Raw genomic sequence first — 27,330 nt, 5'->3', positions numbered from 1 at the left:
AAAAGTTATACTAAGATATTAAATTATATTCAAATAATAAAGTGGCAGGCTCACAAATATGCTTATAAAAATGTCTATACTCCAGCTTTTAGTTTATGTATTTATCTTCAGTGAGTAATACACATACACGTAAAAGAACTAAGTAAACAACTCATTTAACTCTAACATTTTATTGATAATAACGCAATTTTGAGGATGCTTTAATTAAAAGCATTATTTTTAACCATCACAGAAAAATCTAAATGCAGTAAAATGTTTTTTTATGTATTGGAAAAAAGAATGTAATCTATATGTTAGAAAAAAAATAAACTTAAAATGTAAAGGTTTGAGTTTGTAGAGTTCTGCAGCCTTAACTAGTCATGATAAAATGCAAAAATGTTGCTATTTTTATTAAAACGATGCTATTATTTATTCTTGATTGCTTAGGTATAAACAAATATAGAATTACTACAAAAATATTAATCAAAAATTTCTAATTCATACATAACAGTAGCGAGAAGAAAAGACTGTAACTTTTCAGGATGGAAAGACACCAATAAATAAATGCTTTTCAGCTTATGCCTGTAATCTGTTGCTGCGTATTTTTATTAACAAACGTACATTAAGTCCTGCATAATTTCTCTCAGTTCCACCCTCACATACAATTTACACTACACCTGGTTAAGTAACCGCTATGTTTAGATGTAACGTTAGCAAAATAATGTGCCTCAATTTACATCTATAACATGGCAGATTATCACACAAGGTAGTTAGCAAAGAGAACATAAACGTTACCTGTTGGCAACCGTGTACGAGTTGGATGCATGTAGCGGGTGTTTTCTCTTCAGATGCTGCAACATTGATGTCGTGCTGTTGTGGTACGCCAATTCTGCTTTGCAGTGGATGCATTGCGCTGTGTTGTCCTTTCTGTTTAGCCTAAAATGTTCCCAAACTTTTGACATTTTTTGTTGCTTTCGGGGTTCTCCTTCTGAGCATTCTCCGGTTCCCTCCATAGCTACAAACTTAGCACATGTGCTCCAGGCGCTAACGGAAGTGGTAGCGATGTGCAACACAAAAACCCTCCGGCTAGACCAGTGTGCTGCGTATTTAACAGCATTGCTTATTACAATACAATAAATTTAGCGAAGCTTCGAGGCAGATAAATTTCCTCGAGGATTTTTTGTAATCGAGTTACTCGAGTTACTCGATGAATCGTTTCAGCCCTAGATGAAATCATTAATTAATAGAGCTTTAGCACAGAGAAATCTGGTATTTAAAAGAGTTAGTTTAAGTGCCTTTTGAGGCCAGTTCTTCAGTCTGAGGTTCCTCTAGGCAGGGGAACAGTCTAAGGTTTGAATTAGGACAGCTGTATTTTATATTTCTGATTTTTGTAAATTTTCTTGTAGTGATCCGGACAGGTAATGTCCTGTTTTGCTGTGCCGGGGGGCCAGACACATTCTGGAGTAAGATATGTGTAAAGACAAAATCTGGACCCTGGCCTCAGACCTCAGAAACACAGAGTGGTGGATCCTCTGGGAAGTTAGAGTCAGGTGGCTTAAATGAAGTGAGGTCTGCTACGTGAGCGCTAAGGAGAGACGTGCCGAGGAGAACCTGCTGATTCATTCCACCTGTAAATTTAAGAAACTCCGGTCCAGAAGACATTTCTTCATAGGTATCTTGTGAATCCTGTGAATGAGTGGGTGAGCAGAGAGGGAGGGGAGAAGGAAAAAGGGAACTGGTCTCTCTGTCTCCAGTCGATGTATCAGCTTGTTTTTTAATGGGTTGCTCCTGATATGCAGAGGGTTCCATATAGTCAGAACTCCTTGAGCCTGTTCTTCTGAAGCGATGATCATGTTGCTGTCCTTGTTGATAAAATTAAAAAGATTTGCAGTGAAGGCTGCCCTTTGTCACTGATTCTGTTCATCACTTCCATGGACAGAATTTCTAGGCACAGCCAAGGTGTTGAGGGGATCCGATTTGGTGGCCTTGGGATCTCATCTCTGCTTTTTGCGGACGATGTGGTCCTTCTGGCTTCATCGGGTCGTGATCTGCAGCTCTCGCTGGAGCGGTTCGCAGCCGAGTGTGAAGCGGCCGGGATGAGGATCAGTGCCTCCAAATCCGAGGCCATGGTCTTGAGCCGGAAAAGGGTAGAGGGCCTTCTCCGGGTCAGGGGGGGGGGTGTCCTGCCCCAAGTGGAGGAGTTCAAGTATCTCGGGATCTTGTTCACGAATGGGGGAAGAAGTGAGTGGGAGATCGACAGGCGGATTGGCGCAGCTTCTGCCGTTAAGCGGGTGCTGTACCGGTCTGTCGTGGTGAAGAGAGAGCTGAGCCAAAAAGCGAAGCTCTCGATTTACCGGTCGATCTACGTTCCCACCCCCATCTATGGTCATGAGCTTTGGGTCATGACCGAAAGAACGAGATCGCGGATACAAGCGGCCGAAATGGGTTTTCTCCGTAGGGTGGCTGGGCTCTCCCTTACAGATAGGGTGAGAAGCTCAGTCATCCGGGAGGGACTCAGAGTAGAGCTGCTGCTGCTTCACGTAGAGAGGAGCCAGCTGGTGAGGTGCTCCGGGCACGTCCCACCGGGAGGAGACCCAGGGGAAGACCCAGGACACATTGGAGGGACTATGTCTCTCGGCTGGCCTGGGAATGCCTCGGGATTCCCCCGGAAGAGCTGGAAGAAGTGACTGGGGAGAGGGAAGTCTGGGCCTCCCTTCTGAAGTTGCTACCCCTGCGACCCGACCCCGGATAAGTGGAAGAAAAGGGATGGATGGATGGATGGATGGATGAAGGAAACTTTAGCACACCCTGTCACGAGACAGTACAACACAGCTAGCTTAACACACTTTATGCTAATTCGCACTATACAAGACAGAAACTTCTAAGATCTGACTTGATGCCCCCAAAAAAGAAGTGATTCCCTCACACTGAGTGTCCTTTTCCACACACTAACACACATGGGAAGTCACACACAGTGCGGACAGTAACTTTATAAAATGTTAGTGGAGCACAAATGCTGTAGTGTAAATTTGCTCTCTCTTGTTAACAGAGGCGGTAGATGATGCCACTGCTTCTGGCATGAGCCAACATGCTTCTCTGTTCTGCTCTCTCTTTAGCATTCCAATCACACTCAGCCCCGTCAAATACATATCGAAAATAGCTTGTGTCCTCTTCAATAGGGCATCGATAATGAATTTAGTTAAATGCCATAACTAATGTGCATTTGTGGACTCGTAATGGGCTCAGTTGGAGTCTGGGCTGGGGGTTGAGAGGGGGGAGTACGCGAGAGCGGTCCAACTCGGCTGCCCACGTCTGGCCATCCCCGTCCAACAGTCGCCACCCACACGGCCCCCGCGTCTCCCGTTGTTTGGACCTGCGCGATAAACTCTTTAGAATGCATGAAAGCGAGTCCCGGGGGGCAGGTTCACCAAAGCGTGAAGGATGGAGGGAGGGAGATGACAGAACGGAGGGATCGGACGTGGAGGTGGTAGCGGGGGGAGAGGAGAGGAGTAAAAAAAAAAAAGCAAATGGCTTTTCGGCAACACGAATAATCAGGCTAACTAAAAATCGCTTCATCTCATGCAGAGCTGATGCGGTGCTGATGGCGTGCTGGGAAACGGAATGCAGCAAATTTTCTGTGTTTAGACGTTGCGATGCGGGCAGATGTGATTCTGTTTGTTTGCACGCGCGCTGCCAAGTATGCGCTGGGAAATCGGCATAAGGCTGGTGTACAAGCGATTATTTACACATGCTGCTGATCATTGTCTTAAGAGTTGGTTGGAAAATTCGAACACTCCGATTCTATCACGAATGCATCTCACATGCGTGCGTGTATGCAGAACGCTGGATTTGCAGCCAACGCCAGACAGCACTGGGGCCTGAAATGGCTCCCTCGCATCACAACGCACAATTAGGCCTGCCATCGCATTAGTGCCCCGCAGTCAGTGGTGGCACAGTTCGGAGCTCTGCTTGGATGGCTTCCTTTAGGCTTTCACCCAGCGTGGGTATGAAATCTGCAGGGGCCCCGCTAACTGCGCTGCGTCTCGTGTCCAGCACTTGCTCCAGCATTAAAGAAGAAGCAGGATCAGTCAGCCCCTGTGGGTATGAGCTGTTATTATCTTTCCTCTATTGCACTCGCTACATATGCTGTAAATGTGCAACAAATGACGCTTCTCCCCCCCACCCTAACATGAGAGCCCCATCAAATTCTCAGCCCCTTTGAGGGAAGAGCTTTGCCCCTGATGAGGTTTTCTGCTGCAATCCAGTGCAGGCAAAAACAGCCTGTGAGCAGAGATTCTACATGCATATATTACGTTGTCATGTTATTCCTGCAGGTTTGAGAAATCCTTGAATCTCCCATAGCAACAATTCATCGGAGCAAAAGGCCTGGGTGGATCTAGCTCCGCCTTCGAGGTCGAAGCTCCTTCCCGGAGCTGCAGCTTCTGAGGTTACCCTTTACCCGCGACTCCTCCACTCAGCTCCTTCAGACTAGCCAGCTGCAATTAGCAAACACCTGGTGGAAGTGCGAACCTGCTGAGCTCAGTAAATTAGTGGCTTCTCAGCACAACGTTGGTAAAAACTGCTAGTGGGTGAATAGAGGAGTGATGGTGTGATGACTTCTTGAAGGCAGAGTTTCAGAAAGAGACAGAGGCTCAACTTCAATGCGTTAAATTATGAAGTCAAACTTCTTTTAAATCAGATTTGATAAATATAGTAATCTAGTGTCTTGACTGTGCTCCAAAATGGTACTGACTAGAAAACACATAATACTGCCCCTTTAAATTATCCCTAATTTGTGGGAGGACTGTGGATCAGTGGGTAGAGCAGTCGTATTGTATTCGGAAGGTTGTAGGTTCGATTCCAGCTGCGATCCTGGAACAAGTTGGAACTAAATGTATTTGTGTGGTGGTTGTGTATTTGTGGGTCTAGTGTAAAGTGCTATGTGTTTTCGAAATGGTCCATTTTCAATTGCAACTTCTTGCGTAATAACGCAGTAAAAGTGGCAAATTCTAAACTTCATAAAGAGGCCAAGACGGAACCGTTTTCGTCCCCTCCTTTCTCCTTTTTTTGGTTGTTTCAACCGTAGCTTTGGTGGAAATTGGATTTATATGTCGCTCTTTCTCCTCGGGTCGTCCGCTGGCTGAGAATGTTCAGGAGTCACGGCGAGACTGCCTTTGCTATTATTCATTTATTTATTTATTTTGCATTTCTTTTTCATCTGACCTGGCAGTGTGCCCCCTCACGTAGAATAATTGGAGCTAAAGCCATTCTTTTTCTCTTTTCTTTTCTTTTTTTCCCCCCTTCCTTCCGCCAAGCCATCAGTGAGCCGTGGAGCGCCGGAGAAAGCGATTTCCATGTTAATGGGAAGCTTCCCGGCAACATCTAAGCCTTTCTCCGGCTTCCCTTTTCCCCTCCGTCGTCGTCGTCGCCTCCTCTCCTCCTGCCTACCTCGTAGTTACCTCCTTCTCTACCTGCCATCATCCCCCAAGGACTCAATCCTTCTGCCATTGTCTTGCAACGTTACCTTTCACCTCTCAGCCTCTGTTTACCTCCTTCTCCCTCTCCTCTCCGGCGCTGCCTTTGTCTCTGTCGAGCTTGATAAATGGAGTTGCTGGACTGTGAGCGGCACATCCTCAACAGGGTGTGGTGAGCCATTGCGAGCTGTCTCTCATCATTGTGTGTCTATTTATTTCATTCTTTTCGTGTTTTCTAGTCCAGTTAGCCCCCCTCCTCTGGCATGCAACTGAGAAATCCTCCCTCAAACTCAGACCTCTCCATTCGGGTTCGCGGGGAGAAACTCGGACGGACAGGAGAACTCTTTGAAAGTCTCTGAAAATCTTTTATTTGATGTTACAGAGGAGGAACACTGGTCTCCACATGGCTGAGCATACTGTATGCGATGCACACCTAACCCTCTGAGGATCCCTGAAGCCTCCTCCTTGAGGTTTCTTTTTTTTTTTTTCTCCTCCACCTCCCGCCCTCACCATATTTTTTGAATCAGTGTTTTCTTGGGCTCTTCAAACCGCAGCAGGAAATGGGCCAAGACGTCATCTCCCTCGAGGTATTCTGAGTAGCTCCATCCACCTCAGAAACTCTGTCAGGAAAACAGCAGTGGGTAAGCTTCCATATGAATCAGCTCGACCACGCACTCGTTTGTTGTACAGAGTCCTCGACACTTATTGGCGCTCCTAGTGAATGTGTGCGCAAACCTTAAAAAAAATACATATATATGTATATATTTTATCACAGGAGCAGAAAAATGACTACATTTGTTCACTAAAGGGGAAAAAAATATCCCACTTTACAAATTGCTAATACCAGGCAGGCCCAGCATTTTGCTAGCTTAACCGCTTTAGTTCTTTGTGACATAAACTACAAAACTTTAGTCAATTATTTCTATATAGCAACAATATTTACTGGTAATAAATATTAAACCATTGCAAAGGTCCTTAAATTACATTTGTAAGGAAAATGTCTCTGGGTTGAGCAGAAGAGTTGAATTTGTAGGTTGCTCCAATGAAAAGCCTCTTAAAATGCTATTAGCTTGTTGGATTGGACTTATTCATTTACATTAACTGTTCATCTGACTAAAGAAAACAAACAATGGTCTCCGTAGTACATGGGAAAACTGTACACAACTACCTGGCATTTAAAAAAACAAAAATTAAACTTTCTTGATAACGTTTTTTGAGTTAGGATGAGGGCTTTTTTTCTTTTTACAGGCATATAGAAACGGATGTATTCTTCAATACTTCAATAGACGCTTTTTTTGCATCTCACAAGTTACGTGATCAACAGTCAGATGTTACTAGTGGCAAAAACCACAAAGAAGACGACAGAAAGTTGTAGGACGATGATGGTTTGTTTTTTGTTTTTGTTATTTGGACGATGTGCGTCTGACTCCTCCAGAGCTCTCACAGCTTTGCAGAGTTCATAAAAAAAGTTGTGTGCAGTCTGAATGTGTTGAATCCATTGCTCTTCTCTAAAATTGTCCGACTACAATTTCCCCAAAACGCCGCATATGCAGCCGCTCAAGAGCATAAGTGGCTTGTCGCTCCAAAGCCTGAATAAGGTGCCGGCGTCTCCTCTGATGGCTGATAGATGAGCGCTAGCAGCATGGCTGAATTATGAATATATTTCAGGTAGCTGTTTACGTCTATCGCTGTCATAATCCTCAATGGCAAACTTACTAACGTGTGATTTTAGTTTCCTTTCTAATTTAGTGGAAACACCACAGTTAGGAAATTGTATTTGGTTGACATCAGCAGAATAATGACAAAGATTTGCGCACATTTTTAATGCCTTTGACGGACTCTGCTCTCGAGCGTTGACGTTTTGGAAGATACAGTTGAATCCCTGAGAGAGGTGATGTCGGCTTGCTTTCAGAACGCCTTAAACGAGGGAAATCTTTGTTTTTCCCACTAAGGCAGATGCCGCTCCACTTCCTCCACCAACAGTGCTTTGCCATCTTCAAGCTTTCCAATACCGTAACTCACATATTCAACTTTTGCTGCTCAACCCAAAAATGTATTTTTGTGAAAAAGTCAAGATTTTCAGCTGTGCAAGATTTACTGCCAACAAGCAATTTCCCAAGGTCAAATAAATTGACTAAACAGAAATGTCCTCACATTTTGCGCTAAAGTATAGATTGAACAAGATTTCAGAAACATTCCCCTGAGATTTTGGTTCTTGTCAACATGATGGCATCTTTTGGTTACGGCAACTTTCCATTCCATCACATCCTCTGTCAGATGCCTGGTGATTGTGGAGGCCGTTGGAGTAGAGGAACCTCTTTGCATTTAAGGAACTAGCTGGATGTTATGTGAGCGTGTTGTCACGGTGCTTTTTCTTTTGGAATGCGTACGGTTGGGAACAAAACACTAGTAGGTTGTGGTGGTTAAACAATGCGGCTATAAGCATTAAGGCGTCCAAACTGTGCCTAGAAAATATTCCCCAAAATCATTATCTCGTCACCAGCCTGAACTGTGTAGGGTAGATATTTGTGTGGACAAGCAGTTGAACAAGTATACCTAATGGAGTGGAGATTAAGTACATTTTACACCTTTACATATTCATTTAATCATAAAATGGACATTTTAATCAATGGAAAAATCATTTTGTCAGAGCATAAAACAAGCACAGAGGGGATGCAGGAAGATGGATGTGAAGCCAAGATGGCTCCTGCAGGGCCTCCATGGTGTCTGTAACTTCCAGTAGTTTAAATCTTATACGGTTTGACAGGAGTCAGTTGTTTGTTTCATGTGGCTATAAAGAAGTCTTTCATAATAATTGGAACAGGAAAGGAGAAATTCATGAGGTTTGTCCTGAGAGGTAGGCGAGGCTGTTTTCACAGCACCGGACAATTCCCTCTGCTGACTCGAATTGGTGGGGGGGGAGAAAAGAAAAGAAAAACACATCCTCGCTCTGAGTTTCAAATGAAAATGTCTTGCTGCATACTTTCTGAATGTTGTTTCTTTTCTCCCCCCCACCCCCTCTTTTCTGGTAATGTTGCCGAAGCGGAGCACCTGCACCGTCGTCGTTTTTCAGAAACGTACGGAGGCTCCCGCGTGGTTTAGCACGTTGTAACGACCGCACTTGCAATTATGAGTTCAATTCTCACCAGGCTCATTCTGCTGCGGCGCGCGGATGCAGAGTAAAGTGCTTTGCATGAAAAACACTAAACGGCTTCTTCAGTCTGCGCCGTGCAAGCTGTTTGGGAAATATATTCATCCATATCGAAGCAAATCAAGTGTACTTTATTTCACAATCTGTAAAAGTTGTTATAGTTTCCAATTATAAACACCTAAATTAGTTTGTGTAAGATTTCATCGACTGCATTGTTGTTTTTTTGTGCTGGGACACGTTTTCCTCCTTCACCTGCATTTCCTGCACGGAGCTGCTGGCTTGCACACACAGACGGTGGCGGCGGAATGAGCGACATTTGGCAATTTCACCGAGACTCAATAGACGACGCATCCGCAGAAAGTCACTTTGCTGAACATCAGCGAAAAGGGTCGACTCTGCAAGTTTATGACAACGCGAAAGGCAGCCGGGCGATGCCACCCCGGGACGCTGCCTTTGATAAAAGAAAAGACTGCGAACGGCTCAGACAGGACATGATGTGAAAGATTTTTTTGTTTTTTTTCCTTGTGGTCTCGTTCAAAAAGTAATGGCAAAGCAAAAAACGCACGCCACCCAGTGTGACATAACGGAAATAAATCATCCGAAAGGGCATACAAGAGGATCACCGGCTGCCTAGTCGTGCACAGTAGGAGCCAGATTTGGCTTTAATATTGACCTTATGAAACAATAAAGAAAGGTCAGCCAGCTAAGTCAGATTTTGGCTTGAGAAGAAGCTCACATGCATTGGGTCGTCTCTTTAGGACGTTCAAGTAAACACAAATGAGTGTGATGAGCACTTTATTTAGCCAGACCTGCAACATTTTTAATCATCTCATACAGGTCATAAATGTTAGAACTCATTTAACTGGATTTTTATCTATTTTTTTTTTTAGCTTTCTGGCATTAAAACTTCATTAACTTTCCCTAACTTTTCTCTATTTGATGAAATGTTAGCACTCAGTCGCTCAGAGACGCATTAGAGCTGCTCATTTAAACTGTTGAGCTCATTTCTGCTGGTTTCTTGGCACTCGCCTGGCTTTTAAGCACACACAGATGTTCAACATGGTTTTGAAGTTTGGACACTTTCGAATGCAACTCTGCCTTATCCGTTCTAAAATTAGTTTTGATTTATATTTGGGATCATTGTCCAGTTGGAACACCCAATTTACTTGAGGTTTAGCTGTCTAGCTGATTATTTGGTAAAAAAAAAAAAAAAGTAATCATATTTAATAAATTAGAGTATTCTTTCTCATGATGAAATTGCAAACTTTAACAAGATATTAAATACACTTCCCATTAGGCCCACATTTCTAATATAAATGTTTTTTTATGGGTTTCACCATAAGTGGAAAATTATAGTAATTAATAGATATGAAGGTCTGGAAACATAATTTGTATGTTGTGATAAATAATTGTACATGATATGTCTCATTTAGTGAGTGGGAGTTACTGAAGTAATTTATCTTTTCAATAATATTTCATTTTATTGGTTTGATACTGATTTCCTTTTTCTTTGAGTTCGGGGTCAGATGGTGGAAACTTGAAAAGAGTTTGGTGAAAATGCAAACGCATCTCAAAACTCACTTCAGAACAGTTGAAGTAGGCTAAGATTATGGTTTTAGAAAGGCTTCAACACTGCTGGAAATCTGTAAAAATATACCTGAAAGCAGGATCTGTGCCATGAAAGCAACTAAGTAAAAGTAGCTTTTCCAGTTCTATCCAACAAGAACTACACCAGGACTTTGTTGATTCTTATAAAAAGTGCAAAGTTTCTACATCAGTGCGTAAGGAAAATCCAACTAAATATAATTTCTGGTGTATTCCCATATCTGAGACTGTCTGTATAAACGTTTGCTCTATAATCATTTCAACTTGGGAGGGAAAAAAAAGTCCAGTTCAAATCTGTTATAATCCCCAAATTAAAATATTCATGCATGTGCATAAACTTCTCACCATCTCTTCAGTGTGGCTCAGATCTTCTGATTGTTGGTAAATAGCTACTGTATATCTCTCTGCATGCATTGACTGTAAATCACTTTGCCCAAACAAGTGTGTTTTGTGCATTTAGCTTAAGCCATGTAGAAATCTGATCCTGCGTCCTCTCTCCATACTGACAAATTGCTGTTTTCGTTTGAAAGCCATCGTTCTCATTTAGGTGTATCCGTGTCCGCGCGCCGTCAGCCCTGCGGGCTTGAAAGACGCTCCGTGTTAATTAATCCCGACTGCTGGTTCTGAACCGACAAATTCCAGGAGGAGGAGGGGAAAAAAAGCCAAATTAAGCCTTTTGATTTAAAAAAAATAAAATAAAAATCCTGACTTATTTCATCCAGTGTTAATGCTTGGTTGAGGTACAAGAGAGTAATAATGATTACTGTGATAACCCAAACAATTAGGTAACAGGCAATAATTCCCAGTAATTGGTATTCCCTAATTAAGTTTTACATGTGCAGAACCCAAATAGGAGACGGAGGAAATGGAAATGAAAGGAGAAACTAATTAAAATGGAGGTGCCTAATACTAGCACGCTTTTTATCCATTTATTTTCTCCATCCCTCTGTTTCTCTTGCTCTGAATTAATATTTCATCTAAAGTTCAGTGCTTTCCGCTTCAGTAGACAGTAAAATCACTGCTGGAAACAACATAGCTCTTGGTCACATCTCACTCTCTCTCCCTTTCCCCTCCCCCCCTCTCTTTTTCTGTCTTTTCCTTCCTCTTTTATTCACTTTCAGTCTCTCTTCGCCTTTTCTTCACTTCTCTTCCACCCCTCCCCTCCTAATCTTTAGTGCTTGTTCGTTTCTGTGGCTCTTCTCGTCTCTCTGCCTCGCAGGTGGAGGCAGATGTCGGCCACGACTCTGGATGTTGTAAACTCTTACTTTTTCCCCTCTCCCACATCAGTCAATCATTCAGCCGCAGCTTGCCTGCTAGCTTGCCGCAGCGTCACATTATCGTTTTTATCTGCTTTAAAGTCAGCCAGTGCACAGCCTTTTTAGCCGCCTCGTTTTGGGGGTGGGCTGGGGCCGACATTTATCATCTTTTCATCTTTTGCAGCCGTAATACGTTCAAAATGACTAGGCAGTATACGTCTTTAATGAAAACCTCAAGTTGCATGTCACTTTTTCAAGTGCAACATACGTAGGTGCCCACACCCGTCACTTCACCTGGAGAATAATATATATATATATATTTTTTGTAATATTCCTTTATTTAATCAGGTAAATCCCGTTGAGATCTAGATCTCATTTTCAAGAGGGACCTGAAACAAACTTCACTCCCCGTCGGGGAATTGAACCCCGGTCTCACGCGTGATAGGCGGGGATACTCACCACTGTACTAACGAGGAGTGAAAAGAAGAAACCTTTTGGAATGTTTGGCTTCTTGCTCGCTGCGTAGAACTCTCATTAGGAGTGAAAACGAAGATTACTGGACAGTAAAACACTGAAGTACCTACAGATTCGTAATTGTACGGTATAGTCGCCTGAGATCACTTGAAAATAATGATGGGCTTCACAGACATCAGATAGGTGTGAATTTTCTTTTTAACTAATAGCGATGCATTGGATGTCTTTCTGGGCATATATATATATATATATATATATATATATATATATATATATATATATATATATATATATTCATATTAGTGATGTGTAAAATGAGGCCTTTTTAAAACCTACTTATATGTGAGGTCTGTCAGTGTCAAGAGGTCTTGTAAATGCTTCAGATCACCAAATAAATTTTAATATCAGACAAAATTAACCTAAGGGGGAAAAAATATACCCTATGAAAAAGTATAAATGCCCCATTGTTAAGTCATGAACTGGATTAGCCACATTTTTATGGTTCAGTTTTAATAGCCAAACCGAGGTCTGATGAACCCGTAGAATTAGGAAATCACTTAAAAAGAACCTGTGTGACAACTCAAAGTCGGTTAAAAGACCTGAAAAAGTAACGACTTATTCAAGAACAGACGAAAACAATAATTGGAGGGTCTACAAAGCCATTTCGGAAGATTTGAGACTCCAGCCAACTTCATAAAAAGCCATTAGCCACAACCGGAGAAAACACTGATTAGTGGTGGCTACCAAAAATACTCCAAGATCACGTTGACTCATCGAAGAGGTCATGAAGGACACCAAATCAGTTCTAAAGCACTGCAGACATCACCAACAACTGCTATGGTCAATTCAGCCATAAGAATGTGACTGGGAAAAAATCAGTATTCATGGGATAGTTGAAGAGCCAAAAGCCCTACTGACCAAATACAGAACAAAGGCTCTTCTCATTTTTACCAGAACACCTCTTGATGATCCCAAAGGTGTTTGGAAAAATAGCTTAAATGGTGGAACTTTATCAGATTCAGGGACGGTCTTAGGGAGTCACACAGTTAGCACTGTGGGAACACTGCAGCTGTTGGCCACCAACAATGCTGAAGATCTCTATCCTGAGCAAGAAAGCTGAGAAACACTATTGATCAGGGCTAGCAACGCTCGCAACTCCAACTCCTGACTCGCTACCCGGAAAGTATATAGTATGTGTGTCTGAGGGAGATTATTTTATACCCAAGGCTGTGACGCAGACATCAGCCAAGAAGTACCAAGTGGCGCCGTGTGGCGTAAAGTTGTACCATTGTGAGCAGTAGAGAAATTCAGTTGGTAGCCACCGTTTCACTCAAAGACCAAAAACATTTACTCAAAAATGTTAAAATTTGCTCTAAAATTCAAAGAGTGCACCCTTAGGAACCTATCAGCAAAAAAAATTTATATAGTGTTTATTTGGGGTTTAGCTACTCTTTAAGATGATCAACCCCAACCAGAAAAATGGATTGCGGATTATGAAACACACACTTTCTAATTTGTGAAGGCTTGACTCATCTGACACAAACTTGGGTCAATTCAACTGTTAAATCCGGTAAGAACGGATTTTTAAAAAGTGCGTTTTTCTTCGTTTTGCATTGGTATAGATGTGCCTCAAGCACACAAAAAGAACCTCTTGTCGAACCAAATGTAAAGTAATTTACTACTGATCAGTAATGATACTTAAAATCACTAGGAAGCATGTTGTCATATGATTAATTAAGGGCACCTTTACACTGGGGGAGGCCCTGGTTACTCTCTCTGTGACCTAGTTAGCCTGTTCTAGCAGGATCTCCATTTTCCTTGGAAAGTCGACCTCAGCGTGAAGGTAATGATGACTCAGCTAAGCTCTTAGCGCTCACCTTACAGGCTGTTCTCTGCTATTTTTCATTTTCCAAAGAAGCTTTCTTCTACCCATCCTGTACGGTTGTGTAGAACGGTAGTACGGTTTGCCCTCAAAACATTATTTGGCCAACTTGGATCAGGATTCAGCAACGCATTTTGAAATAGGTTTGCTGTTATCATAAAGATGGACATGACTGGTAAAAAAAAAAAGGGGGACAGCCCAGCTTCGGGTTCTTAATGACTGTAGAAGCTCAGAACCCTCTGGGAACTTCCTCAACCCATATTGGGGAGTTCACTGCTTCTTAATACTCCCCAGAAGAGCTTTTCAAAGATCATCTGAAGTCTGGCTGACGTTTAACGTCTTAATTCTGCCTCCAGCAGGTGTGAAGGGACCCAGCAGATAATTATGAACAGATCATTTTAACATTGCTGAGAGGATTTGACACCGTGGAATTTTCTACCTCAACGACAAGAGGGAAATTCAATTTAAGTAAGCTATTAAACAAAAAAAATGACACCTTTATCTTTTTATCCAAATTCAGGGATTGATTTGAACATTGATGGAGAATATTTATTCTTTAAAGCCTTTTCTGAAGTAAAGAAAAAAACAACAAGGATCGGACGGGAACAAATGTTTTTAAAATGCTAAAAGACCGTTAGCCTGGCTATAGGCTTCCTATGCAGTTCTGCTTGATTCAAATCTCACTTCCCAGCATAATCTGGGATTTCTACCTTTCACTTCGATTCCTTCAGTAGAATTTCAACTGGGCCAATCGGCAAACAGAAGGAGAAGTTGTGAGCGATGACGCCGATTTGTAGTCCGCCTGTATTTTTAGCAACGACAGCGGAGGAACTCATAGAAGCCGTTCAGTCTGTGTTGGTCATGCTTCCGAATACCGAATAAACAACAACAGTCGCCTCATTCGGACCAGCATCCGAATGCTGGAGAAGCGGAGAAGAAGAAGAATTACTTTATTCATCCCAGCAGGGAAATTATTTCGCAGTTACAGCAAGAATTTTTTATACACAGATTAACACACGCGACAGGAGCTGCGTCTGCAGGCAGCCAGCTGAGCCGGTGCCATTTTTGAAGGAGGACATGCGGCAAAGGTCGTCGGGACCGGGAGTCGAACCCGCGATGTCTGCGGGTCTAAGGCCTCCAAATGTGGGGCGTGCTAACCCCCTGCGCCACCACAGCACGCCCCCTGGCTGGATGGCTGTTTACAGCGCAGACAATTTCTGGCAAGCTTCGTAGCTTCAAACTGCTGCGTTACGTACGTCAACGATAAACGTTAGCGATTGGGTAAAGTCTCAAACTTCAACACAGGCAATCGTTTCTCAATAGCTGAGCGGCTAGCCCCTCTGTACGAACAGTAGGACAAGGATCTGATTTTTACCAAACAGGCAATACAACTGAAAAATATACCGATGTACAACCCGTTGTTTCTTAGAGGACGTTAGCTATGAGTGAGTATTGAAATATTTATAAAATACAATGCTCTTTAAAAATAATAAAACGTGTAATTTCTAAACAATCATGGGTCATTTTCATCACCTTATATCCTTCACAGCTCCAAAATTGATAAAGAATTGAAAAACAAAACACTTTCTCTGAAGGTGTTATGATCAGGAATGTTTTGGGTTTTTTTTTAACTCTTCGTCTCTTTCGCCGCCGGCAGTTCTTGTAGGGCCGTTAAAGTCGGCAGCAGGCAACTAAAAGACACTAGATTGGCTCGGCGTTGGCACCTGGGTGCGCCCACGCCTGTGTGCTTCAGGGCGCCCATTCACACGGTAATGGATTATCGAACGCGCACGCACTCGGGCACACCTCACATTTTTACTCCTACTCCACACAGCGTGTGAACTGAGCTCGGTAATGGCTAATGGCCTACCTCTGTACACGGCAAGTTAAGCAGCAGCAGCAGCGTGCGGCGCTCCGCAAGGCTTGCCCCGGAGCCGGGGAAGAATAAAATCCTCTCTATTTTCTTATTAACCCCATGAGTACTGAGATGGAAGGCATCACTTACACTTTCACAGCATTCAGTCTAATTCCACCCCCACTGCGCCTTTGGAAGGATGGAAAAAAACAAGAAAAACCTCTTTAGATGGGAGTTGCAGGACTCTTTTCATCCCTCTATCCCTCCTTCATCAGTCTGTCTCGGTGATGCCTAAATCACAGTGGGCTCGTCTTGATCATCCCCTCCGTCTCGCTGGCCATTTTCCTTAAACCCTCTTGGGTATGAATACCTCTGCGATGGACTCCTCCAGCCCCACGCCCGCCACCCTTTCACCAAAATGGATGCAAATTTTATTCAAGCTATTTTCAAAACCACTGCATGCGCTTTAGCCAGCTAGACATTTTTTTTAATGACTTCCCTAACTCGCAGCCTTCAGCCACCAGCGGCATCACAAGAAGCATGCCTCCTCTGCTCTTCTGCCTCAGATAAGATGTGGCTGCGCGTGTTCTCTTCTTCTTCTTCTTTTTATATATATTTATATATTTCCACTTAACCCCCTCCGCCTCTCATCTACAAGTGCTTTTACAGCAGAGTTTCTTGTCCACACTCGTCTTCACAACGTGCGGTTTCTCATCCTGTCTGTTCTTTTCTTCACGTCTCTCTCACACGATGGCTTTCATTTTACATTTATTAGAAATTTTATGACACATCCCCTCCCCTCTCCATCCCACACCTCCCCGATAACCCCTTCTTAATTCTTTCAGTCAGATCACACCGCCTTTATCAGGCAATTTGTCAATTTTAGGTCTTTTTCCTGCACTTTTAAACCTGTATTAAACTGCAGCCGCTCCAATTAACACCCACCACCTGTCATTCTGCTTCATTTCCAGCTTGTGCTGCTGCCGCCAACGTGGCTCTAAATCATCAAGTCACCTGCGACAACTCTCAGTCCCTTGCAGCAACTTATAAGGCTACTGAATGCTGTTTATGATTTGATCGTCTCAAATCTATCAAAACAATCAGTCTGAAGGAGTAAAGTTTTTGCCTTAATTTTGGATACGTCTAGCTGCATAAATTAATAATATGTATATTGAGAAACCCAATATTGATAGATTAGTTGAAATTTAATGAACAAATTGGAACTTGACACTTTTAGAACCAATCACTATATTATTGGTAATATATTCAATGGTTTGTGCTTAATTTGGAGTTAATTTGTCCTAACTGTAATAAAAATGAGCTTTTGCACCCCCGCTACGAATCTGATTAGAGGATTTATTTATTTATTTTTTTGGTTTGGTTATAAAATCAGACTCATTTTGTCACTGGAAGCCAATTTTGGACGAAGCAGATAAATTTGCAGATGGTGAATATTTCAATCCAGTCGCTGCCTAGTTGGGCAGGTTTGACTCTCAGACTCACTGGTGGTTCCTTTCCTGGCACCAGCTCTTGAATGTTTTGGTTTGAATTTTTACTAGGATTTCAAAACCGAATAGTAAACAGTTGATGAAAGTATTTTATTTATTTTTTTTAGCTCTAGTGATCTTTATTTGCAAGTAAAGCGACAGAAAAGGGGGGAAAAACATGCTGCATTTACAGATGACGGGATTTGAACTTGGAACCACTGCGCCGTGCAACACCCAACAGTTGATAACAGTAGTCTCAACAGACAGCTTGTGCAACTTCTGCTACCAAAGCAAAACAAATTGAAACCTGTCAGAACTTTACAGATTATATGGTGAAAACAAAAGGTTGCTACCGATAGAAGCATTGCAGCCAGATCTTAACCAAGTTGACAATCCTGAGTAAAGGCTGGTTGACTTGTTGGTTTGGCTGGCAGACAAGAGCCTTCGTTTTGAGAAATCTCTTGACGCGTACTCAGATTTCGAAATAAACAGCTTCTGTTCTTGTTTTTGAGAACGTAGCGGCACAATCTGTGGTAGAAAAGATCATTTGAATTCAGTCTGTTACCATAATGGAGGCCTTCTGCACACAACTTAGTCAGAGAGAGTGAAATATTCAGAATTACAGAGTCGAGTGTTTTATGCAGCTACACCCTTTCAGCAAACCCTGCGGTGTGCAGCAGTCTTGGGGGGAGTCGGTGCAGGTGAGTTGAGACAGTGACATGAAGAGGAAGAGCCTTTTGCTGCTAAGATGGGCCCATCCGCAGCACAGGAGCTCTCCCCGTCCTTTCCGTGGGACAATAATAGCCAGCTCAGCTACATTAGTGAGATATTATGAGCGGGGCTGACATGTCCATGCTGCTTCTTGCAGCTCTCTCTAATGGCTTCAGCCGTGTGAACAAAAGCAGAAGACAGGTCGTCCGCGCGCTATTTTAAACCCGAGGTGTGATTTTTTTATCACAGGCCAACCTCGGCCGCTTTTTGAGCTTCTTTGATTTGTTCGCGTACCACTCACTTTTTCTCCTCTAACCTCTCTACCCATTTCCCCAACTGGCTCTCTCACTCCCATCCCCTTCCTCCCTGCCCTCCTCTACCTCCCAGTCCATCACAGGTGGAAATGATGTATGGGTTTTGTTGCCAGCTGCTCTCCAGTGTGAACAGAAAGCTGATAATGACTAGGGCTAGCCTACTTTACCATCATCACACCCCCTTTGTCGCTATTCTCCTGAGCGCTCCCCAAATGTGACAAGTGTGCATTAGACAGAACAAGGCTGTAAATGTTCTCTGTCTTGGTGTGTATGTGCAAAGAGAAAAAAAATAAAAATAACTCCAGAGCATGTTGTGTCCTACTTTACCACACAGTCCTCTCCACATCAATAAGAACCACACACTCTGATTTGTGAGTAACTTTGCTAATTTGCTTTATTTTTTATTTTTGTACCCCTCCAGGGGGTCTTTTGTGGGCTCTAGTGTCCCTTATATGACAGTGGGCTGACAGGAAACAGGGAAGGAGAGGGGGGAAGACATGAAGCAAATATCGTCGGGTCCGGGAGTCGAACCCGCGACGGCCACGTCGAGGACTCAAGGCCTCCAAATATGGGTCGCGCTAACCACTACACCACCACGGCACGCCCTCTAATTTGCTTTCTCACTAGCAACAGGCACATTTATGTTCAAACTGCCTTCGTTACAACCTTCTGGTGTTATGTCAGTCCCAGATGGTAGGCTTTGTAATCACGCCACATAAACTGGCATTTAGCATTGAGTTATTGGCACTTTCTGTCCCTTTTCAGCGAGCCGAGCCCCGCACGGCCATGAGGGCATTGATAAACTTTGTCGACTGTTAAATAAATTCTCCTGAAAATGGTGTGCTCTCTGACTGCTTTCATATGCTTTGTAATGTACAGTACTGCCATGGTTTGGGTTAACCTGCCAAAGTACAACAGAGTACGAAACCGTACCAGGTGTCACCTACGGTAACTCTGTCAAAGACAGTTGGGGTGCATTCTGATCAGCCTCGTTTCATCCGCTTTAATCAAACTCTGGTGTTTGCCTGGAAAGTCCATTTAGATTGTTGAGGTGTGAATGCGCAATTGGAAACAAAAAAGGCAAAGTCTGGTCCGCTTAAATACCTATTATGTGAGCGCTAAGCGGACCAGAGACCCCTTCAAAAGCAGGAAGCAGACTAAGGGGCAGGGTATTCTGGGTAATGCAACCAAAACAGACACAGAAGTCTAACACTAGACGGAGAAATGGCTTGTGGTCTTTTACAAATGGCAAAAGAGAAATCCTGCAACTGCTGAAATACCAAGCCACTCCATTTTTGTTTTGCATTTTGAGAAGAAGGACGTTGCGCTCAGTGTCTTCTTCTGATGTTTTCGTGTTGTTTCCTTCGGTGATTCTTGATGCAGCGCTACTGCAGGCGGGAGGGTTTTTCAATTATTTTGTGTTGCTCAACACAATGCGATGTGAAAGCGATCCGCACCAGCTGGAAATGTAACAGATGTTACTGATAGAAGTAACATTAACTAGGTCTGGCCTAGACAAGGGGTCCCTAGAGGGGACCAGGATGGGAGGCAGAATATGACTTCAGGGATCCAAGCCTTTATCACGTCTGTTGAGAGGTTCAGGCCCTCTCTTGTTGAGTATGGTGTATGTAGCATTATATAGCCTGGTGTCCCTGTAAATTATATAGTATTCTGCCCCAGTCCTTGTTGACTCATGGTTGCTAAAAACTTTGCAAGATCGACTGATTTTAGTGACATAGTGGGTGTAAAATATTGAATAAAATGTTGTACTACATGACTGGCTTTATTTTCACTCTTACATTTAACCTTATGACACAAAATTACAAGTGGATCGTCCATATTGTCTCCAAGTGTATTCTGGGTAAAGCTCGTCACCAACCGTCCACCAACGTCATCAGTCACTTGGCAACAGATGGCAAACTAGCTAGAGCATTTCTATGCGCTGCTGGTTCAACGAGTCAACCAGGCTTCAGGCTCTGAGTTGAAATTGATAAAGTGTTAACATGATCCGATCGCTATCCGCGGTTCAGAACTGATTTGAATTTGTGTTGTTTCATCATTAGTGACCAGCAGCCTGATGTTTCTGTTCTCTTGGTTTGTTGTACTTTATGTCAGATGGATTTCAGAATGACAGAGTCTCTCTGTGGAGGTGAAACTTGTAAGCTCCGCTGTTGCGGGCATGTCTATGTTATAAAGTTAAATTATCAGGAGCTTTATTATTTGGGTATAAAGGGCCCGGTCATTAGCCCCAGCCTGACTCTGACTTTATCCGCTACTGGCAGGTGTGCAAACATCCTTAAGAACCAAGAAAGGCAGAGAATGGTCTTATTTGGAATAAAAACTATTAGTCATTCTCTCCACAAAGAGAGTTTATTTATGCAAGAGTGGCAAGAGGAAAGCTATTGTTGAAAGAAAAACATAAGAGCCTCCACCTGATTAACGATGCACATTCATGTTGGGAAGCTCCAGACAAAAATCTAATTGAGAGTCTGTGGCATGACTTGAAAATTGCACAGAGGTACCCATCCAGTGTGATTAAGCTTGGGTTATTTTGCAAAGAAAACTGATCAAATATGTCAGCCCCCACATGTGAAAAAAAAACCCCTGGAGATCTGCAGCTGTCGGTTTTACAAAGCGTCCATTTAAAGGCGCTGCAAATGTGTGTCGAGCTGTTTGGAGTTTTTTTTTTCTCCATTTTGAGTATGTACTGCTTTCTGTTGGTGAGTCTCATGAAATCTCTGCAATACAAACTATAAATAATTTCTAGAGGTATGAATATTTTAGGAAGCCCTGTAACAGTCAGGCAAACACTGACTGAAAGTCGCCAAACACAGGTGAGGATTCCTCATACAGTACACAGCATTTCTGTCACTTTATAGAGATGAATAGGGGCCACGATTTGGGTTTGTGTCATGAAGGTGGGTCGTATTTCGCAGCGTTGCAGTCATTTGGTATGTGAGCGTTTCCACCCAAGTTCTGTTTTTCTAAATTGTGGAGAGTGAAGAGGTGGATATTCATAAACACAACTGATCTTAACATACAGTATATTTCTAGTCTCTTTTTTTGTCATTGAGAAGATTTTGATGTTAGACAAAAATGTTTTCAAACGGTGATTTGATTTATTAAGTAATTAATAACGGCTGGTAGATTGACGGCTGGTAGTTTGACAACTGGTAGTTTGTTTTGTCATCGCTGTTGTGGACCTTCCTTTTAACAACAATAAAGGGTTTTCCACCATGATCAACCGGTTGACGTTCAGAACTTGACATGTGTTCAAATTTAATCTCTGACTTTTATTACATGTCTCCAAAACATTTGTATTTACTACATGGTGGTGGAAATCCTTGTGCGTGTACTGTTGTTGTCCTGCTGCCCTAGTGTGTTTAAGCCGGATGGATTTAATGGATGGAGGGAAGGAGGGATGGAAACAGAATAAGTCTGTAAGGGGGCAAATACTTTTTCACATCACAAAACCAGTTCCCGTCCTTCATCTCCACCAAATCGCGTCCAAATCCGACCATTTGTTGTTTTGCTATAACAATTCTGAGCAAGCAGCTGTGGGGCAGCTATGAAAGATTTTTATTGGACTGTTTACAACGCGAACATCTGATTCATGCCTCCAGCAAATGTTAACTTCCTGTTATGGTGAGTGAAGCTCAAATTATGAGGTTTCCTTTATCTTCACTGAGCGGTTTGTACCTAAAGAGCAACCACAAAATCAATGTTGTAGTGAAAGTCAAATAAAATTGCCTATTATCAAGTGGCTGATTTCTCCATGGACATTATGTCCATTTTTAGTAAGTTTAGTTACTATTTGGGCCAAGAATAATTCAATTTACTTAGAGAGTGAGCACAAGTTTATTATTTAACTAAGTTGACATATATGTTAAATGGAAAAATTAAGAACCCCATTGAAAACGTCCTGGTTATTCCACCAAATATTGATTTCTGAACTCTTCCTGAGTTAAAACATTAGCATTGTTGTTTCTAAATGAATATGAATGCATTTTTTTAAAGCCTGAAAGCGCTGCATCTCTTTTTTATTATTTTTGATTTTCTGCAAATAAAAACTAAATTTGTGCTTGGAATTTCAGAGACATGTTGTCTGTAGTTCATAGAATAAAAAAACAATGTTCATTTTACTCAAACATATACCTATACAAAGTAAAATCTGAAAAACTGTTCATCTTAAGTGGTTTCTTCAATTTTTTTCCCCAGAGCTGTATATAAAAAATAGTCAACTATGTCCTGTTTTTCTTTTTCTGAGTTTTTGAAAAGAAAATCATATAGCTCCACATTCACTGAAATCAGTCATCTTTATTTTTCCCTTTTTCTTTAAAGTAGCTATTTGATGCAAGCAAATTGAAGGTCACTGACACTTTTAACATAGGACTTTAAAGAGTGGGAAGGACTCCTTGACTGCATCTACTGGAGCACCTTGAGAAAATTGCAGAAAGTCTGCAGACTGAAGAAAAATAATAAATAAAAAAATAAATAAATCAGGGAAAGAAATAAGTGGCCTAAAGAGCTGGCTGGACAGCTCATGGTCCCTGGGCGCTCAGAATCCAACAATGGGTTTATTGCTGCTGTCACAGTTACTGCTCAAAATGTGTGTGGAGGAAATGATTTGGTTCCAGCGAGCAGAATCACTTAGACATATTAGCAATAAGAAACAAATCCCTCTCTTGAATATTTTTTTTTTTCGAAGCCCTGAAAAATAAAGCTAACTCTCCATCAAATTCAGAAGAAAAAACAGTTTATTCCCATTCCAATAACGAGCACTGTGCTCATATTCATTAGTTTATGACAATATTTAGAGTGATACTAATTTGGCAGTGAATGCTTTCACTGAAGTAGGTCGTGGATGTTGAGCTCTTGCAACAGCTGCTTGTCCTCGTCTTGTCACAGCTGCTTTTGAAAAAAAACAAAAAATGGGGTGGTGAAGATCATAATGTCTTCAAACCCACACATTAAATATAGACATTATTGTGTAGCCCACTTTATAAGCCCGTGTAGAATCGCTCTCTATCCTCCAAAACTCCAGAGCGGACATTGGAGAGTGAGAGCACAAATATTTCATTTCACGTGAGACACTTTGAATTGCTTTTGTTGGTGAAATCTGCTGAGATAGGAGTAGATTTTCAGTTTAACCCCACAAATTCATGCTTTTTAGTTTGAATTTGATTGGTTGAACTTAAGTTGGATATAACATTAATATAAAAGGAAACTAAAGGAAATGGTCACAACTCTGCTTTTTGCGGATGAAGTGATTTCGTTCAAGTCTTGGCTCTCGTGAAGCAGTTCCTCCAAGTCTAAGTTGTAAAACCATGGAGATTGATAGATCAATGCCTCTTTTGCCAAAAGGCATAATTCATGGCGTATGCATTGTTTCGGTATATTGTGGTAAAGAAGGAGCTAAACCAAGAAGCTTCGTCTATATTCTTACGTTCACCTGTGCTGCGCGTGGAATGGATCATGACTGAAAGAACAAGATCGTGGACAGAAACGGATGAAATTTGCTCCGTCTGTAGGGTGGCTGGTCTCTGCTTCAGACATGGCTTGACATAAATCAGCTATCGGCCATTTGAGATGTCTGGATAACGAGTGAATTTGGTGTCTTATTCAGGCGTTCAAGCGGCAAACCCCTTTCACTTTGGAGCAACTTTGATTCGCCGTTTTGGGCAAATTGTCTTTGGCGATTTTACAGAAGAATGATGCCCAACTTTTTGTGAACTGTGCGATGCTGTGAGGCTTCTGCTGCAATATCCAGAAATAAAAAGAACCATCATCCTCCGACTACTTCCTGTCATCTTCTTTGTTGTTTTCACCAGTGGTAACATTGGATTGTTGATCACGTGACTTAGAAGTTTTTCCGTTGCAGTTAATACATCTATTTCAATATGGCAGAAAAAACACGCTTTGTTTAATTTTATGGCTGATGAAAACTCGGCTAGCGTCGGTGGTTTGGGAAACTTGCTTTTGTAAGTAAGTTCAACTGGGAGAAGACCCGACGGCAGACGTAGAACACATTGGAGGAATGTTGTGTTTTCTGACCCGACCGCAGACGGTGAAAAAGATTGAAAAATCCCCCATCATTCTCTAGGAATTCATGAAATGTAGCAGCACACACAAATGTTCACACCAAAGATGTAAAGCAGCCCATCACACTTCATAAGCATGCATATAGGAAAAATAATTGCCTCAGCAGTAGATAAATGAAGAAAGACTCGATATTTCATCTACATATTTATGCATGGAAAACTGTCCACAAAATCTATTGTTGAGATGCATTTGTGACACCAGAAAAAAACAACAGTTTGAAAGAAACAAAAATGTTTTGTTTTGGGTTTTTTTTTAAACTCCTACAATGTCATATTCTGTAGCAGATTGGAAACAGGCTTTTGATAATAATAACTACTCATAAGCCAACCTCCACAGATTGGACCTCAGAGAGCGTCTTCAGGGAAAGACTCTCGCTGCCAATAGACGCTTTGACATCTGAACCGAAACTCCGATCGGCAAACTGACACCACGTTCCCTCCTTGTTCTGCTGCGATGTTGGTTCACGTTTGCAGAATTCACCTGGCTGCCTGTTGGCGCCGATACGGCCTCGTTGAAGCGCTATCTGTCTTTCATCCTGTCAACCCCGACGTGTTTGTTGAGACGTTGTTCTCTGTGGTGTTTACAAGTCTGATCTGGTTCCTTTAGCCTTAGCCGAGGGAGATAACAGCCGATGTTCGATGTGTGCGCGCCGAACCCGTTTCCTCGATTTCTACATTTCTCACAGACCATGTTCTTGCCCTTGGCAGCTCTCTCTCTCTCTGTCTCTCTGTGTGTGTGTGTGTGTGTGTGTGTGTGTGTGTGTGTGTGTGTGTGTGTGTTAAGATGAAATGAGATGTCTGGATAATGTGTGAATTCAGTAGCGTGGGAGTGTGTCGTTTTTAAGCCTAAAACGTTCCCTCGTACCTTGTATTTTCATCACAAATCAGACGTAAACTGCAAAGCCAGCAGATGGATTCATGAAGTTCTGCTTTAATGTACACACCGCTGGAAAAAAGAAAAGAAAAAAGCATGTTTTAACATAATGGCAGCGAACAGGAAAGACCTCTGTTATCTTAATGAATGCTTGTTAGGCAGGAGGAAGAAATGGACAACTCTGGGACTAAAAAGCAGATGATTGTAATGAGTAGGTGGCTCAGTTCATCAGGTTTAAATGGGAGGTAGACCGAGAATCTCCTTTCACTGCAGTCTGTTCTTTCGCTCCATCACCTCTTTCCTGTCTTCCAATCCTAGCCTCCTTTAATTTTGTTATTTTTGCAGCGAGTTTTCCGTCTTTTAATAATATCCTAGCGGCTAGCGCTCAAGCGTGCGCGCGGCCTGCCTTGTCGCCCCGGCCTTCATCCGCTGCGCTGATTTAAATTAACAGCTGGCCTTATCTGTTAATATTTACAACAGCAGAATGTTGTAAATATTAGCTCGGCACAGGTGTGGGGAGTCGTTCCGAGGACGTAACGACGCATTTAGTTGACAAATTAATTGTGTCGAGCGCTAATGACGTGACGCGACTTGGACACCTTTTGCGGAGACTGCCACCAGGTGCCAAGCGACACGGGATTGGTGGTTAAGCAGTTCATGCTTAATGTGCAAAGTGCTGGATTAGTAATAGGGAAGCATTTGAACGGAAAGAAAAAAAATGTAATGAGCAAACTAATTAGTGCTGAATGCAGCGGTGATGGATATCACCGTATGCATATGTAATGTGAAATTGACTGATGGTAATAATGAAAGCTGAATAATAATAATAATAATAATAATAATAATTAATAATAAAGCACTGTCAAAATGCGTTTTACCTCAAGTGTTGCATTGTTTCCAGATATACATTTATGTGCATATATACGACCCCAGATCATGGTGCTGCCACCACCGTGTTTCACCGTAGGTATGATGCGCTTTTGGTAATGTGCAGTGTTGTGTATGTTTGATTGGATCAATTTCACTTCCTCCAACAAGTTTTAATTTTTTTTTTTTTTTATTCAGTGTTAGATGTTTTCACTGTCACAGTTGCTAGGCAACAGCACATAGGTAAGGGCAGGAATACATCTGAAGGCTACACCGTCCAATTTCACAGTCCCAGTCAGTTTTGCAGACCCTAAATCTGAAAACACCCACAGTGCTTACCTCTTGCTTTGTATCTAACTCCTGACTGGCACCTTTGTTCAATAAAATTTATTTAATCAGAGGATCAGAAGGATGTTTTTATTTTTTACCTTTTTCTTCTGCACAGTTTTCTTTTCAATTGAACATTGAAGGATAAATCTTGTGTTACTTTTATATGTCACAAACTGGGAAATGGCAATTCTTTTAGTGACCGTTGCTATATTTGCATGCAAATTTGTGTATGTACTGGATGTTGCATCTAAATCCTAGTCGCATATGAAACCCTGTGTTATTAAAAAGAAAATTAATGTAGTTTAAATGGTCAGGGAAGGCTTCAAGGCTTCAACTACAAAAACATTTTACCCAGTCACCAATGCTTTGGACCTCAAGACAAAAATAAAAAAAAGAACAGACAAGATGACTCAACAATATGGGGAATCTTTCTGTATCATTTAAGGGACGATTCCATATTTATTTAACGGGTGGCGCTTCAACCCTAACGCGTGTCTCCGTGCGTCTGCTCCCAGGCATGTGGTCCTTCTCCGTTTCCGAGCTCGCCATCCCCGGCGCCGAGATCGGACGCATCTCCGCGACCGACGCCGACCTCGGCGAGAACGCCAAGCTGGAGTACACCATCCTGGAGGGGGAGACGGGGGAGACCTTCAACATCACGGCCATGAGCCAGGAGGCGGTCATCACCCTCAACAAGGTGAGAGGAGGAGGACGGAGGATAACGCAGGGTCAGGATGCAGGTCCGGTTACAAAAAACCGAGAAGGAAAACGTTGATTGTGTGTTTGGGAAAGAGGAGAAAAAAACCAAAAAGAAACCCCCTCCCCCTTAGCTGTGTGTGAGAGGTTTTGGAGAGCATAGGCAGACGGGGAACAGATGATGAGGGGATGACACAGGTAACGTGGGAAGGTCTTTAGAAGAAAGCTGTTTAGAGTCAAAGCATAGCTAACAACATGTTGTCTAAGCCCATTA

At 42.3% G+C, this 27,330-nt stretch overlaps 1 protein-coding gene and 1 non-coding gene across 4 annotated transcripts in view; one reads left to right on the top strand and one right to left on the bottom strand.

Annotated features, from left to right (window-relative positions):
- Positions 1 to 27,330, top strand: part of cdh24b (cadherin 24, type 2b) — a 239,028-nt gene that overhangs the window by 156,813 nt on the left and 54,885 nt on the right. For all 3 annotated transcript variants that reach the window (XM_028021099.1, XM_028021098.1, XM_028021100.1), the window contains one exon: positions 26,876 to 27,057. In XM_028021099.1, the coding sequence (XP_027876900.1) occupies positions 26,876 to 27,057 (182 nt within the window). The remainder of the gene's footprint in view (positions 1 to 26,875; positions 27,058 to 27,330) is intronic.
- Positions 11,870 to 11,941, bottom strand: trnad-auc (transfer RNA aspartic acid (anticodon AUC)). The gene has a single exon. It is a non-coding gene; the product is annotated as a tRNA-Asp (tRNA).

Source organism: Xiphophorus couchianus, chromosome 6, assembly GCF_001444195.1.
Source record: "Xiphophorus couchianus chromosome 6, X_couchianus-1.0, whole genome shotgun sequence".
NCBI lineage: Eukaryota > Metazoa > Chordata > Actinopteri > Cyprinodontiformes > Poeciliidae > Xiphophorus > Xiphophorus couchianus.
The sequence above is the reverse complement of the archived record's forward strand: the minus strand, read 5'-3'. Positions and strand labels throughout refer to the sequence as shown.